This window comes from Vipera berus, assembly GCF_964194415.1.
Source record: "Vipera berus genome assembly, chromosome: 1".
Classification (NCBI taxonomy): domain Eukaryota; kingdom Metazoa; phylum Chordata; class Lepidosauria; order Squamata; family Viperidae; genus Vipera; species Vipera berus.
The window spans coordinates 86221832-86239550 of NC_138202.1; the positions used below are offsets into that span (position 1 = coordinate 86221832).

Genomic DNA, 17719 nt, shown 5'->3' on the forward strand with positions numbered 1-17719 from the left:
ATGGAAGGGGAGGGGCGGGAAGAACAGTTGAAAAGGACTACCTCCAAGGTTCCCAAAGGCGACATTCCCTAAGTAAAGGTACTTTAAAGGACTTCTTATTGTATAGACAGAAAATTGGAAGAAGGCCCAGATCCTGAGCCATGCAGGACCTTAAAGGTGACAAGCAGTAGTCTGATTTGCACCCTAAATGTGCAACTTTAAAAGCACTTCTTTACATATTAAAATTAAGGGGGAAAAGTGAATATGGATGATGGTAATGGGCATCTCACCAATGCAATGGTGAGATAAATTAAATCTGAGTTTGGGGCAGATGGGTAATTTGAGAAGGCATTTCAAACAAGATCCTCCCTTGTTCTCATGAAAATAAATGGAGGAGGGAAGTACATTTAGACTTCTGTTACTGTAATCTTGAATTGGATTCTGGGAAGAGTCTGTTTAATGTAATGGCTAAGGTACTAACTAGATTAGAAACTAGGAGACCACGAGTTCCAGCTCTGCTGTAATCATGAAGCCAGGGAGGAGGCAATGGCAAGCCACTTTTGAAAAACCTTGCCAGGAAAACTGTAGGGACTTGTCCAGGCAGTCACCAGAAATCCAAAACTCAGAAGTTTTTTTAAAAATGGAATTGAAGCCCAATTTGACTTTCTAGTTAGGCTCTTATAGAAATTTATTTGATTTTCACAAATGTTTCATGAATAATCCCAGCCACTGTGACTGATTATCAAAAAATATATTCTCTTTTTGTGTGATTCATGAAATCCAATCAAAAAGGACCTTTTGCCCTGCTTTGCCCACTCTTGGAAGCACTTCTGCTACTGTAGTCCAGCCAATTCTCTTTTTCTGTATTTAAAATTAAAACCTTTCTTTTTGGAGGAATTCAATACTTAATGATCTGTGGGTGCTGATTTATAACGTTAGCATCTAAATGTTTTCTGTATCTTGATAATGAATTGGAAGCCATGGAGGTGATGGTTATGGTTGGCTGCAAAGTGGGATGGAAACATATTTTTTAAAAAAACTTACATGACCCAGTTATTTATATGAACAGGAAGAGATTATGTGAACCTCAGTCCTTAGGGAAATAATTGTGCCATTTTTCAGTATCTGCTTTTTTTTTTTTTTTTGCTTCAGGCCATTTTCCTCTTAGAACAGGGGTGGAAACCCATATTCTATGGTCACATGCGGATTCCAAACTCCCCTTTTGTTTCTTTTTTGTAATCGCCAGATTGAAAATAGGCTATTCATTTTCCTGTCATTTTGTGGCTGGGAATGCACAAAAACTGTAGTTTAAGTCTTAAAATAGACTTATCAAAGTTAAAAGAGAGAGAGAGAGACTCCACCCCAAAATCCTGCCACCTCCAGAAAAATCTGCCCCTGCTCATTTTGCATAATAGCTATAGTTATTTCAGCCCTCAGTCCCCCCTCCCATCTGTTAATATCGTTCTTAGCTAGAGAGTTTGTACATCCCTTTCCTAGAATTTAGCCTGGAAATGGCTGGTATAATTAGGACTCTTTCCTGTTTAATATTGCTTGACAATTCCTACATTGCTCACAGTACTACTTTGCTGCTTGCACATGACTAAGTAGGTGCTTTTTAGCTAGTCAAGTATTTCGGAGATCTTTTAGATTGTTTCATTCAAATGTCATAGATGTGTGCTTGCAAGAATCCCATTTGTTGTGCATTGTGTTCCTTTATTTGTAGGGTAGATATTTCTTTTGTGCTCATATTGTGGGTGTTTCACATCTTGCTTTGCAGTTGAGTAAAAAAAATATTCAGTGGAGAATCCATAAATAGCCTAGTAAAGATGGCAGTCCTCTTACTAGACATGTATACATAATTCGTTTTGACTATTATTTGTTTGGAGGAAAGAGATATTGTCCAAAAAGTATTTTACAAGCATGTAATAGCTTCTAAATTTACATCATATGTTCAATATTCCAATATATTCTTTCTGGAGTACAGAGAAGAGCAACAAAGATGATTAGGGGACTGGAGACTAAAACATATGAAGAACAGTTGCAGGAATTGGTTGTGTCTAGTTTAATTAAAAGAAGAACTAGGGATGACATGATAGCAGTGTTCCAATAACTAGGATGCTGCCACAAAGATTTAGATTTAGATTTTATTAGATTTATATACCGCCCTTTTCCCGTAGGACTCAGGGTGGTTTACAAGGTGTTTAAAACATCAATACAAAAATTAAAAAACAATTAAAAATGATTAAATTCAGTCCCTGAAGTAAAAATATAAAAACCCCAATTAAAACTCTCAGCCTGGGCCGGAAAGCTCAAAGAGCCAGGTCTTCAGGTCCCGGCGAAATGAGCGAAGGTCGGGGGCAGTTGTAAGCTCCACGGGCAGCTGGTTCCAAAGGGCAGGTGCACCCACAGAGAAGGCCCTCCCCCTGGGTGTTATCCGCCGGCAGTCTTTTACCGGCGGCACCCTGAGAAGGCCCTCCCTGTGGGAGCGCACAGGACGAAGGGAACTTGATGCCGGCAGCAGGTGTTCCCTCAAATATCCTGGACCCAAGCCATTTAGGGCTTTATAGGTCATCACCAGCACCTTGAATCTCACCCGGAGGGCAACCGGAAGCCAGTGCAGCTCGCAGAGTAGAGGTGTTACAGGGGAGTATCGGGAAACCCCCATCACAACTCGCGCGGCTACATTCTGCACCAGCTGAAGCCTCCGAGTGCTCCTCAAGGGCAGCCCCATGTAGACAAAGAAAAGGGTCAACCTATTTTCTAAAGCACCTGAAGACAAGATGAGAAGCAATAGATGGAAATTAATTAAGGAAAGAAGCAACCTAAAACTAAGGAGAAATTTCCTGAAACTGAGAATAATGAATGAATGAAACAATTTGCCTCCAGAAGTTGTGGGTGTTCCAACAGTGAAAGTTTTTAAGAAGAGATTGGACAATCATTTGTCTGAAATGATATTGAGTTTCCTGCCTGAGGAGGAGGTTGGATTAGAAGACCTCAAAGATCTGTTCCAACTCTCATATCATATTATTCTGCTATTTTGTTATTTTGTTATTCTATTACCAGTTGGCTGATCTTTTTGAGCAGCCATGCTACTATAATGATGAAATATTTTGCTTTGAATGGTCTGTGCCTAGATTACTTGAAGATGGAGATAGGCAACTCAAGCATTTGATAGGAGATGGAGATGGAGGGGAAAATAGGGAAAGATGGATTGTCAATTTCAAAGAGCTCTAATCAAAATTTACCCTTATTCTTACTATAAAATACTATTATGTATGAGGATAAATAGTCTAGCTTTCTGAATGTTTAAGAGTTGCTTTTATCATACTTTTTCAAAGTACGAAGGTAAATTTTTGTTGTGGCATTTTGTGTTTAGCCTATCTGGCTTCCACATTGTTATAAAATGGTGAGTGAAATACTGAAGGTATTTCATAAAACATACCTAAAAATAATATTAGAGATAATTGACATTATCCAGAAAAGTGTAGGACTTGGTTTTTATTTTCTCACTATGTACTTATATTTTTCTGGATTTGATATGTTTATGTGAATGTTTGGAATTTTGCATTTTTACATATTTACTGAGACATCAGTTCAATTATAATTAGTATAATTTGTGGTGGTAGGTTTCATTTTTTGAGTTCTACTCGAATACTAGGTTCTAGGACTATATTCAGTTGTCCATGTATTAATTAGGCAGTTTAAGTATCTGAAGACAATTAAGAGATATTAGATAAGATCAGATTTTATGATAAGTCCTACCTCATGATAGTATTTATTTTATACTTATGTCTTTGAGTTCAGGAAGGCAATTGTGGGAAATAGAATTTCTTACTTTGATCTGACATTTTTGCAGAGCATTAAAATAACTTCTATCCAACATGTTTTGAATGTTAGCAAAGAAAAGAGGAAAGGTCAAAGATTTCAGCTGTTCATTTTTGTATAGGTCAGTGTTACTCTGGATTCCCCGAGGATGTGGCAAAATAGATACGATTTGACCGTCTTCACTGTCTATGTCATGTTCTTCACCTGGTAAAAGAAAGAGACCCCGAGTCTAAGAATTGTTTTATTGTTGTTGATTTAATTTCTAAGACTGTAGAACAATCATACACAGTTACTAAGACTAACTGCACTTTTGCAAACCAATTCCAAGCCGATGCTATTGTCATATGACATCCAAAGAATTCTTATTACAAATTCTTATTACATCTCAAGTACTTGACTCTTTGGCAGCTAGCAGTTAAAACCAGAATAAAACAATTAACCAAACCATAAATGATACGAAATAAGCACATAGCGGCACTAACAATCATTCCAATCAACGCAACATGAAACAGGCTCACCCATACCAAGGAGCCCAGGCTCAATTCCAAAATCAGGTCTTTAGGATCTTGTGAAAAGCCAGTAGTCAGGGTGAAAGTGATCTCCAGGGGGACGATGTTCCAGAGGGTGGATACCATGGCATGCTCTCTTTATGGATCCCGTCAGCACTCCTTCACAAATGGAACTCAAAGCATGTTTCCTCTGCTGGATCTCACAGGATGGATAGATATGACCAAGGAGAGATGGTCCTGTAAGTAAATTGGCCTCAAGCCTTGAAAAGTAAGCACTAGCTGCTTAATGTTTATCTGGAAGCATACTGGTAGCTAATGTAGGTTACAGACCAGAGGTGTCACATATGCTAAATGGCAGCCCCATAACTTTTCATGCTGCTGCATTTTGCACAGCTGAACCTTCTTAACACTCTTCAAGCCCTATGTGGGATGTGTTGTAGTAATTGAAAAACAATACTCCTCCTCCTCATTTTAACAAAATAAAAAAGTACTGTGTCTATCCTTCAAGGTATCACAACTTTGTTCAGTGAAGCTCTGCATAGTCATTGATTTGACTTATGGGTTCCTCATTAGTATTAGCTGAGTCTTTTTGCTGGTGTTCTTCCATGGCCCTGGGATTATTTTGTGATTCCCCACTGACCTCTACAGTACTTTCTGAAGATGCTTCATTTACAGCAGGGGTGTCAAACTGCCGGCCTGTGGGCCGGAAGCATCATCCGGAAGCCATGGCCACCCCCATTGCCAGCAATGGCGAAAAGGCTCTGATACGTTGCGCGACGTCACGTGACGTCACGAGTTTGACATGTCTGATTTACAGTTCCCTTTTCTTTTCTCAATCCTTTCTGCTCCAAAGCTGCCAGTCCCTCAGTTACCCTTAAAATAACACCTGTAAGACTTGCTCTCTTAAATGAGTGGGGACCTATTCATCATTCATATGCACTGGCATAGCTCAAGTGGTGCCTATGTAAAGATGGGCATTAGAATTCAAAACCATTGATTTTAATAGGATGTTTATTTAGGGAGCCATTGGGTGAGTTCAGTACTTTTGGCTAGCAGTGGGCTGTAGCAACCTGGAAAAGGAAATTCAGTTTTTTGCCAAAGAAATTCTTAGCAGGGGACAAACCACAAGTGAAACTGGGTGCCTCTTGAACAGAACAGCCATTAGGGAGTCACTCTCCAAAGCAGAGGATTTTTTCACTAACTGATTTGCAATTTTAACACAGATCATAGGTATTTCAAGGTGGATGTTACGGGAGAGAAACCGTACTGCATAGGAAGGAAGGAAAAGTTGTGACCACAGAACCAAGGGTCATTATGAGGTGTAATAACACAGGAAATTTCACAGAGAAAAGAATTGTTACGTAGTAGATAATCTCAAGGGGTTGTATCAGCTAAGAAAGCAAATTCCAGCTAATGAGAAAAATAATTACCATTATTAACATTGTAAGAAGAGAACCATGGTATTAAACGGTAGTGGAAAGGTCTGGTGGCACTTTTTCAACTACATATTTTACTAAAAGGTATAAGCTATCGTGAGCTACAGCTCACTTCATCAGGTGAATGGAGTGGTTAAACTAATTGTAGGATTGCATTTCAGTTTAAATTCTGTATCATCTCAAGTTAAACCCATAGGGACCTTTTAAATAAGGCAGAGAAGTGGCTGAATCTAAAATATGAACAACAAGCTCCCCCCTATAGCAACAGTAAGCACTACGGGAAGATCTCTGAAAGTATTTGGAAGTAGCAAAACCCTTTAATGGGAATTATCTGGCCATTATAAACTTGTAATCAAACAGACATACCCAAGAGACAGTTTGGTTACTGAGGTAACAGCTGATCTGTAACATATTAGTTCGGACTCCAGGGTTCGTTTTATAAGCATCCTACCTACCATTAGTTTCTAGTCTAATAGTTCAGTCTTCCTTCCACACAACATTCACAGTTCCCCCTCTGCACAATCATCCTCTACTTCATCTTGTAAAATTTATTGGTTTTCTCTCTTAAATGCAGGCTGCTGCTGAATAAAAGGTTGTTGCAAAATAATTAAATTGTTTGCAAGCATTACACTTCTTTCTAAGTGCAGGACACTAGATTTTCTGATGAAGGATGCCATATTTTGTGCAACTAAAGATCTCTAAGCTCTTTAGGATTACCCTAAGGGAGAAAATTGAAACAAACTTCATAATTGGCTGGTTGGTTGGTTTCTTAATTCCACCATGCTGACTATATTGGTTGCTGTACATTTGATCTATAGTGGCAATTTCAACTGCATTACTTTATCCAGAGTAAAATCAATATCCTCCAAAAGTGATTTTTATAATTTTGGGTCTGCACAACCTGGGGATAAAAAATATAAAATCCCTTTTATCAGGGATTCAGTGAATTAGCCAGAATTATAATTCAGGTTTAGCAGCTTTAACTCACTGAGGAACTCTTCAAAAGATTCATACCTTTTTTGAAGTCTTCTATGAAACTTGAATCTCTCAAATGTCTCCTTTAGTGTTGGTCTGCAATATTTTGTTAGACAGTTCCATTCTTTTTCCTTTCTTGAGTAAATTACATGCCATTGAAAACATAAACTGCTGCCTGCCCATTGAGGCAATTTCTCATTTTTGTGCATCTTTTTTGCTGTACAACTTGTGGCAAGCATATCATCAAAAGTACTTATACTTGTTGCAGGATTCAACACTATTACCATCTCTTTAGGAACCTTTACTTGCATCTTCTATTCTGTTTTGGTTTTTATTTTATGTTGGTGTTTTCTTGTTATCCCATACTTGCTTCTGTGTGAAATCCTTGAATTACTAAAAGAGGAGAGGCCTGAACACTTTTACTGTTGTTGATTTCAGTCTATACAGGAATCATGGACACATGTTCTGGCTGGTTCATTTTTTGTATGTCTTCAAAAAAAATCTAAAAGCAGTATGCCACTCCACAGATCATGCTTCCTTTTGAAAAAGGTGTGCTGACTTCTACAATAACAAGATGATTGCATCTCATTTCAAGAAAGCAGTGTTCTAAAAATGAGATTTGTTTCCAAGTCATTCTTTTGATGGACTTCAAAAGTTCTGAAACAGTTTTTGTTCCTCTTAAGTGAGACATATTTCCTATATTAGTTCTGCTTTACTTCAACCAGACTGTGTACTTTTTTTCCCTGATGTACCATCTGAAAAATCTGGCTGACACATACTATTGTTTCTTTTGAATTTTTTTTCATTTGAATCATTTTGCCTATGTAAAGGTAGTAAAGTGTTTCCATTTTGTCCCCTATTGCTTGAATCAGTATTGATTTTAGTCTGTATTATCACGTTTCATGAAGTCTCCAGATAAGTTTATTCATTCATGACATGAAATATCATAAGTATGATAAAAATTATTACCTAGTTCAGCTGCCTTTCACAGGTGATTGCTATTCGGATCCTCACTCTGAAGATGCAAACATACTAAACTTGCAATCTCTTGAATTCCTGAACCCTGGGTTTATATTTAATTGAACAAGAAGTAAACTATGAATAGGATGAATATGCAAAATAACAAATGGGGGACTTTTGTTCTTGCAAATATTATAGATTGGGTTTCCTGAATACAATTTATAGTTGTGGAGAGTTGTATATATTGGTCCAGATCATGAATTTTGCACCATTAATCATACTTCCATGTGCAGTAAACATATTGTCTTAATAATTTAAAATACCTGAGAAAGATAGGACAATAATTGCAAAAGTCCTTTCTTTTTAAAAACATACAATTTAACCAGATCTATTTATTACACTTTTAAATCTTATTTTGCCTTTCTATGCCAAAACATACTCAGAGGAGCTTATAGCAAAAAACTATAATTTACAAAACCGTTACTGCAAAGTCAACATAAAACTGAAAAATGGTGATTGAAACAATAAAGAGTTCACTGGAAAATCCTTATATAAAATCACCTTAATCTCTTATTAAAAGCAGTAATAGGGCCAAAGTTAGGTTCTTAAAAGCAAGGGAATATAGAATTGGTCTCCATAATGAATTAAAGCAGATTTCTTAAGCAGCTTTGTTTGGGATGAGATATTTCACTTCACATAGGTTAATATGCCCTATTAAAATTATTTTGCTCATTAAAATTTTAATCAAAATATGATCAACAAGTGAAGATCTTTTACCTGTCCTTCACCATGATGTTTCAGCAAACTGAGCTTATAGCTATTAGCTTATAGCTACTTGTCATGGTTCTGACAGATGAGACCAATTAAAGCAGAACTCCGAGGCTTGAGTTTTCCTCTAAGTAACAACACCACCAAAAGTGAAACCAAGACTAAAGTTCCTTCCAAAAGCAACAGTATTACAAAGTTAAAATTTCTACTCCAAATCTATGCAATCAATTACATTTCTGGATAGAATAGTTTGGCAAGCTTTCTAACAGAAGGCTCGCCCCCTCCCCCCAGCTGAGGGAACAGAAATTACCTTGGTTCCCACAGGACGGAGGATTATTTAGGATAACATACCTCCTTCCCCCATACCTCCTTCCCCCAATCTTGTGGCAACCGAAAATGAACAAGATGGCTTCAGTCAGGTTTGTTGCAGGTTTGACACTACTTTTATGATCAAGGAATTCTGCAACATGCATATCCACTTATAAATACCGTCTTCTCATTAGCATGTGCATGTTCCATCTGATTGGGATGCCAAGATATCTACCAATATTGGAATGAAAAAGGCAAACCTGAAAGAAATTCTATGGGTTGTTGATTTCCAGGCACTACTTGGGACAGTGATTAATTCAAGCACAATGGGATGTAAAAGGCCTAACTAGATTTTATCTGAGAAACCAGTGGCTGAAATCACGTCTAAGGGATTTGTGAGAATTAAACTCTAATCCAAATTTTCCCTCCTTCCCCTGGGTAGCTCCTTTTAGTACAAGAAAATTACAGTGAGAATTTGTTACTGAATCTCCAGGGCATTATCTAGTTTGGTCTCTGTTGCACTCAAATGCTGTGGGAAAAGTTAACTAAGAATTATCAGCAAGGGCAAGATATTTGATTCTTTATAAACTATTGGATTTAAAATAAGAAGCATCTGCTGCCTTGCTATTTAGCACCATTTGTATAGTGTGATTGTATCGATATGATAGTAGCAGAGATTAAATTACTAAAACCTCCAAGTCTATTTCCTATTATGTAGTTTTTGAGGAAAAACAATTAGTTTTGGAATGTATTAAAAATCTACAAATTCCTGGATACGAAGATCAGGAAAAACATATTTTTGGAAACAGGAATAGTCTGGAGGTTGTCTGAAGGTTGAATCATTGCAACTGGACTATTTTGTTGTTGTTGTTGTTGTTACTTTTGTTGTTGTTAGTCCAGGCAGCTTCCTCAGTGACTCAACCTTCAGACAATTTCAGACGACCTTCAGACATTTCTACCTGGATGATTGAGAATCTTCATTGACAAGGAATGAAACAGGAATAGGTTAAAGAGGTCACTTAGTGCCCCCAACCAGTATGTCTGTCTGTGTCTTATTACTTAGTACAAAGTTTTTTTTTTAGTTCAGGTCTTACTGTTTTTTAATTTAAAAATAAGTATTTTCCCTAAATTCTAAATAGAAATACTTGCATCAAAATGGGGATAAAACCTTGTACACAACGTTTGCTAATGAAACTGGATAGGTTTCTGTTTTTCCTGATCTTCGTATCCAGGAATTTGTAGATTTTTAATACATTCCAAAACTAATTGTTTTTCTTCAAAAAATATATAATAGGAAATAGACTGTGCCAAACTTTTAAAAGAGGTGCTTTGCCTGTTTTAAAAGGACACAGGGTGGCTTTAACAATTTAAAATGGGGGAGGTACTTTGCCAGTTTTTGCAAAGGTATTTTTCCTCAAATTTTTAAAATAGTCTTGTCTTTTCATAAGCTTGGCATGGCTGCTTTGAAGATTGCTCTGACTCTGCATGCATATGCATGAACAGTCATATTTCAGTTGAGATCACCAACGAAGTGAAATGGCTGTGTATGCACTCATTTAGACCTGCTAGAATGTAAGTGTGCAAGTTTGCTAATTGTAATTACATTTTGAGAAATATAATGCTATTTCCTGTTTAAAAACAGCGCTTGCATTTCTGGGATAATAGTAATGATTTGAATGCAGTGCTAAATTCATTATTTGTGTTAAACAAATAATTAACATTTCTGTCATGAATCATGTCAGGGCTACACTTTATATAATCATATTTCACAGATAGATTGATTGCATTTCCTGGCACACTGATAATCTATCAAATGTAGGATGTATATGAAATTTAAAGCTCCTAGTTACTGGGATCCTTCACCTACTCTTTGAAAAGGAAAAGCACTAAAATAGGCATTTAGATAGATCTCAGAATTTGTTCTTCTGGTTATAATATTTATGTTAGGGACATGCCGCAGTGAAAATTTACTGGCATACTGTAGTTTGTCAACATTTTGGAAGAAATTCAAAGTTGTGTATATTGCTTCTCTCACAACATGCCCTTTGTACAAGCAAATAATTGGTAGTTGCAATTTTTGGACAAACTTTTAAAATATTTAATCTATTGGAGAGATAATTATTTATACAAAAGTGCAGAGTCCTGTTATACTGTGGATAAATGTTTAGTCCAGATAAATTCTATAAACTAATATTAAGAAATTTCACTACTATCTTAAAATTTAAGAATTTAAAACGTTGACCGAAACTCTTATGGACTATTAACAATCCAGATCTAGGCCTCCACTCCAACACACAGTTCCAATCTTATGCAACATGGAAGATGTTTTTGGGAATCTGCAGATTCTAATCTTAAAAATTTAGATTCCACCCTCTTCACTGGGATTCTACAGCATAAAGTACTTATGCCATTAATTTGGCTTCATCATGTTTCAAGGCAGCAGGAATATACTGGCACATAAGAACTAAACAAGAAAGAAAGGTCACACTGCTTCTTGAGTTGTTTGGGTTAAGGAATCTAGATAGACTTCTCAACACCTAGATTTATGAATGGTTATACCTAAGTCATTAAAAAAATGACTTGATCCATTTTATTCCTATCAATAGACCAACTATGTTCCTTTGTTTGCCAAGTATAGGTTATTCTAATAATTAGTTAACAGTTTCTGGTCTTCACAATAGTATGTACAGTAAGTGATTTTAGAGCTTTCCTTAGTTCTATAACCAAACATTGAAAGAATGACCATTCATCAGCATTAAGATAAGTTGGGATATGTTCTTAGGCAATTTGGGAAGATGAAAATCTCAGCTGGTAGTGTCTTGTACAGGTACTTCTTGATTTATGACCACAACTGGGCCCAAAATTTCTCTTGCTGAATGAGACAGTTGTTAAGTGAGTTTTGCTGATTTTACGACCTTTCTTGCCACATTTTTAAGTGAATCATTGCAGTTGTTAAGTTAGTCAAATGGTTGTTAAGTGAATTTGGCTTCCCCATTGACTTTGCTTATTGGAAGGTCACAAAAGGTGACCCCGGGACACAGCAACCATCATAAATATTTGCCAAGCTTCTGAAGTTTGCACCATGGGAATGCTGCAGCAGTTGTAAATGTGAAAAATGGTCATAAGTCACTTTTTTCAGTGCCATTGTTATATTGACTGGGCACTGACCTTAATAAATAATTGTTGTGATTCAGGGTCAGTTGTGGGTTCGGCAGTTGGGTCGGATGACTCAGAGGAGGAGGGGGGTGTTGAAGAGCTTGCTGAGGGGGTTGAAGATCTTGCTGATGAGAGCCCTCAGCCAGGCCCCTCCCACCTGGTCACGACGGAGACCCAGCTGTGTGAGCCTGACAGCGTGGATGAAGATGACCCACAGCTGGCCCTGTTCAAGGATGCCCGACGCAGGAGGCAGTCAATCAGGAGTAAACAGAGGAAGGCAATGGGGCACCTCGGAAGGAGGCAGAGAGAAGCCACGCCCTGAACTGTATAAAAGGGGAATGCGTGGGAGGGCTGCTTTGCTGAAGGCAACCACTTGATTAGTTCCTGTTTCATAGCTCCTGTTTCATGGTTGGTGTCTTGTTTTGCTGTTTTATGTTAATAAATTTGGCAGGCTTAATTCCAGCCTCTTGCCGTTTGTAAAGGGGTTGCCCCTGCCTTTTCTGCAGGATCGGTAGCAGGCTGGTACAGAACAAGAATAAAGGAGTAATGCAGGCACTCTTCCTCTTCACAAAATCGTTAAAAACAGACCTGTAACTATTTTTTTAAAAAAACATCGGCAAGTTGCTTTATGAAAAGTCAGAGATAATTTGCCCCCAGCTTTTTAAACCCATGAATATGGGGATTCAAATGTTAAGATGATGGTTGAAAGGCAAGTATTTAGATTTGAAGTATGTTCCAACAATCAAACAAACACATAGATTTGGAGATGTTGTTGGTGCGAAGAAAACTGTCTGGCAGAGGTTCTTTGAATTCCTACCTGATAGTATCCACAGTGTGTTTTAAGCTAGATAAAGTTACGTGGGCCTTGAGTCATACGTCCCTTACTCCAAATTCTCCCAACTTAAAAGTTTCACACAATATGGCAGAAATTACAGATAGTTGTCGACTTACAACAGTTTGTTTTGTGACCGTTCAAAGTTATATTGTCACTGAAAAAAGACACTCAGAGTAGATGGGGGGAAATGAAGGAAAAGCTAAGGGGGTGAGATGAATTTGATGTACCGTTTGACTATCTTAATCCTATGTCCTCTTTCAATATTCCATGGTATCTTAGATAAGTCTGAAAAGAATCTTGTTGTTGGTAAAGATATGTTTGAAAAGAATAATCAAACTCTTACATATCTTTTTTGCCCCCACAGATAGAATTTCTTGATGTAAGAATTAAAATTGTAACTCTTGTTAAAAATACATCAACATCATTTTTCTGTCATCATTTAGAAACCTGGCCAGTTGATTAGCCAAGAAGCCAACCTGACTGGCTACTTGCCATATTTGTTTCCTAGAAGGAGTTTCCTCAGAGAAGGCTGCCTGTTTTGTATCTATTGGTAGAAAGTTGATGGAACTCTTTGTTATACTTTTCTGCATTTCAAATGCAAAAAAATTATAATTTTTTGTGCAAGTTGCCTGGATCCTTAGTTTAAGATACAAACCAAATTAAACCATTATATGTATATGGTGTTATCCTTAGAAATTGGTTCTTTGATTCTAAAGGACCATTTCCAAAATTTCCTTTTATGTTATTTCTCATTGTCAGAGCAGTAGTTATGCCATTTCACCACCATATTAGTTCATTATTTATTATTTGTTTTTAATGGACATTGCCTAATATATGAAAATGCTTTTCTAAAACTAAAAACAAAGCAGAAATCATTTTTGTTTCAAAAATGTTTCCTAGTTGAATACAGAAGCATAATTTAAATCATGTATTTAATTAAGGTATGTAATTATATACTGTATAATTAAGGTACATTAAGGCATAATAACTATAGTTTAATATTTTAGCTTAGAATATATAACTCATTTATTCTTTGAATAATTCAATTTCTTAAAGAATTTTTTAAAATATCACCTACGTGAAATGTCAGTGAATTTTTAACAAACCCCTTCTTTTTTTAAGCCTTGCTTTTTACTCTCTTTAGTATTTCACTGCATTGGTGTTCAGGAAGGCACTGTAATTATTGATAGAAAAGGTGATGCATACATGCCTTGTTACTATTTAAATTATGCAGATCTTGATGCTGTGAAAATTTGTGCTTGATGACGCCAAGGCAGCTGCACGTTGTTAGCATTGTAGGCTGTCAGATGATCATGTGGGATTCTTGCAGTATGCAACATTCATTAGGATTGAAAAGGGCTTTTGATGCAAGGCATAGCTTTTGAATATATTTGTGCCTTTTAGCTCCTTACTACAGCAAACCAAGCTCCCTTTAAATTTTAAAATGCTGCCTCATTTTTCTTCTGGTTGGTTTCATTTTGGCTTCACTAGAAGATGCATCTGGTACATCTACGATTGAGGAGTTTATTAATGCTACTGTTGTTCAGTTCACTTTCTTTTTTGTTAGACTCCTAGCTAGCACACAAGTGACATGATCGCACATTTGTTCAGCCACCACCATGCATGGTTTCTTCCTCAGCCTTCCCTGCATTGTTCCCTCTGTTAAGTTGCACTGTCATGTTCTCCTTTGCTATTAAGCCTTGTTTCTGTCTCTTTTCTTCTTCGGTTGTTTTGCTATGATATTTTCCCCATGTTTGGTTACTGCACTATTATTTGATTAACGGGCTGTGAGGATGATGAACCTGCACACTGGAGGAGCAGCTACTACGGTGGTGATGAAGGGATATAATAACGGTCGCTATCCTCGGAATTCTCTCTACAGTGACTGCATTATAGAAGAAAAGGCAGTGGTCCTGCAGAAAAAGGACAATGAAGGATTTGGGTTTGTGCTCAGAGGGGCCAAAGGTATGTGGATTTTTTTTTGTATCTGTGTGATTGGGGGAGTGCTTGTGTGAAAAATGGCAAGCATTTCTGAAAATAAACAGGCATTATTCCTTATGCCTTTGGTTGCTAGACAACAGTGTTCTCTGTGCAGTAGAGTACTGATATGGATTTACTGGTTTCTGATCAAGCAGTTTTGAGAGAATATGTGTCTGTCTGTGTGTGTGTGTGTTCACATTGTGTCTCTGTGTGTGAAAGAAATAATTGATTTGTGGAATAATTCAGAGGAGAAGTTGCCTAAATATTTTGCATGCCTGAAACCATCCTTGCTAGGGGAAAATAATCAAATTGCTTCATGTGAAGAATTATTCCACTAAAATAATGTGCTAGTTGAAGGGGCATGTTGACTTTTTTCCCCCTTAAAATGGTTTTGCAGCTTATTCAAAGTAAAAAAAACTACTGCAGAAAATCAGGTCATTTTTGTATTTTCATAAGCTGCAGGCATGTCAGATGGCCTTTTAATATGTATATTGTTTAAAAACTGCTTGTGTCTAAATGTGCCATTTCTTTCCTGTACAAAATCTGTTTCTGTAGATTTATACAGCAAATATAATGATCTGTGATCTGTTTTACTCTTTTGGCAAAATTTATAAGTGGTGGTATATTCCAGTATCTGCTATTAACCTCCCCCTCCCAGTTAATAGATGGGCTGTTCCTTAGATTGCTGTCTTCAAGGAAAGGCTATACCATATCTACTTTATGGAGGAATCTCCACACCCTTATCTAGGAATACCGCTTTCCTCACTAGAGTGTAGCAAGCACCTATTGCGTTCCCCTAGCTATGTAATAGATTAACTTCCCTGGCTAAACATACGTTTTGGTGGGGTCGTCTGGAAACCCAGTGACTTCATCACTGTGTTGATCAGCTGGCGCTGAGCTATCTATGCAGCAAACAAAGCTCCTTTGCTATACATCTTAATTTCACATGGAGTGAGTTCAGGTTACATATTCAAATACCCACTGAAAACATTTATTCAAACTGTACTATTCCCCCCCCAAAAGGGCTTTATTTTTATGTAAATTGTATATGGCAATCATAAAGCATGTGTGTGAAGCTCATACAGAATATGTGTCTGATGCACAATTATAGGATCTTCCTGTTGGATTTAATGGCTTTCCACCATACAAGTGCTAACTATGTAATTACCTGCTTTTGAATACTTGAAATTCTTGATGCACTTGTTTAAAACACTATTTTCTGATGTAATCTCTATGTTAACAAATTCATGGCTTCATGTTTATTAGCAATTAAATTCAGAGCTTTATTCATTTGCTGATTAAACCCAAGAGTTTATTAATATGCAAGAAAATAGGAAGATGGATGGATAGATAGATAGATAGATAGATAGATAGATAGATAGATAGATAGATAGATAGCAGTGGAGTACTTAAAGGCTTTCTGGCCTTGCCACAGGCAATGTTTTATGAAATAACATTTCATGTTTTAAAAGTTTATTCAAATATGTCATTTATTATTCCCAAAGCTGATACACCAATTGAAGAATTCACTCCAACGCCAGCCTTCCCTGCTTTGCAGTACCTGGAATCAGTTGATGAAGGAGGGGTAGCATGGCAAGCTGGCTTGAGAACAGGAGACTTTTTGATAGAGGTAGGAAAATATGGTTAATTATTCTGGTGGGGATGGGAAATGCTACCCCAGTTTAGGGAAAGTGATCTTTCTGTCTTTTGGCAGCAAGGCCTACGAGTAGTCCTCAATTTACTACCATTTTTTTGGTGACTGTTCAGAGTTAAAGTGCACTGAAAAATGTGACTTATGACCAATCCTCACACTTACAACTGACACAGCATCCCTGTGGTCATGTGATTAAGATTTGGGTGCTTGGCAACCAGCATGTAATTATAACAGTTGCATGGTCCTGGGCTCATGGGATCACCACTTTCAACCTTCCCAGCCAGCTTCTAGCAAGCCAGGTCAGTGTGGGGGGAGGGGGAAGCTGGATTTGCTTAATGACCACATGATAACAGCTGCAGTGATTCGCTTAACAGCTATGGCAAAGAAAGGTCATAAACCTAGTCACAACTCATTTATCAATTACTTTGCTTTAACCACAGAAATTCTGATCCATTGGGGTTATAAATTGAGGACTATCGTGCAATTACCAGTTTGTTGCCATTACCTTTTGCATATTTTTCTTAAATGTCTTATTTTTAATCCTGTTGTTTAAAATAGTAACACAAATTGTATCATTATAGATATATGAAATTCTAGACCTTGATGTGTCCAACCTTGGCAACCCTGACAACTTTAAGACCTCTGGCTGGCTGAGGAATTCTGAGAGTTGAAGTCCACAAGTCTTAAAGTCGCCAAGGTTGGACACCCCTGTTCTAGACACTACATTGTGTTACAGGCGAGAAGGCTCCAGGAGAGCGTCTATTAGATTAATTCTTCTTCCTTTACTTTGGGTAAATTTGATTTAAAGAAGAAATGATGCATTGTATATAATACTGTGTCTAAAAATGAGTTCTAGTTATTAGACTTATAGTTTACATACATAGCAGCAAGTAAGAGCCATTTTGCTGTAAAGATAGTAATTCCATCTTTATGACAGCAGACTCCAATATTTCCCCCCCCTGCTATCATTGGAAAACTTTGTGTATCCATTTTAATGACAGATATCCTGGAGTTTGATTGGTTTTTAATCATCTGAATCAAATTATTAGACATCAGGCAGTAAATGTATAAACATGTTTCATAAAAAGGGAGCAGAATTTTGTCAGATATCTGATTTCAAATGTTTACTTTCAAATATAATTTCTAGACTTAAGGTACTTGTTTTTCTTAAGTTTGTGCATGTGACAGCTGGATTAAGATACCTGTACATTTTAGCCTATACTCTGGTAAACCAGACTTTAGAAATAGAAACTGATATCTTTCTGATTTCTTAACATTAGTTTTTTGGTATTTATGTATGCATTTAGCTGATTTGTGTTCTTTCTTAGATTGA

At 37.0% G+C, this 17719-nt stretch overlaps 1 protein-coding gene across 3 annotated transcripts in view; it reads left to right on the forward strand.

Moving 5' to 3' along the window:
- SHANK2 (SH3 and multiple ankyrin repeat domains 2) overlaps positions 1-17719 on the forward strand; it is a 407794-nt gene that overhangs the window by 237928 nt on the left and 152147 nt on the right. For all 3 annotated transcript variants that reach the window (XM_081341780.1, XM_081341781.1, XM_081341782.1), the window contains exons 15-16: positions 14635-14717; positions 16238-16362. In XM_081341780.1, the coding sequence (XP_081197906.1) occupies positions 14635-14717; positions 16238-16362 (208 nt within the window). The remainder of the gene's footprint in view (positions 1-14634; positions 14718-16237; positions 16363-17719) is intronic.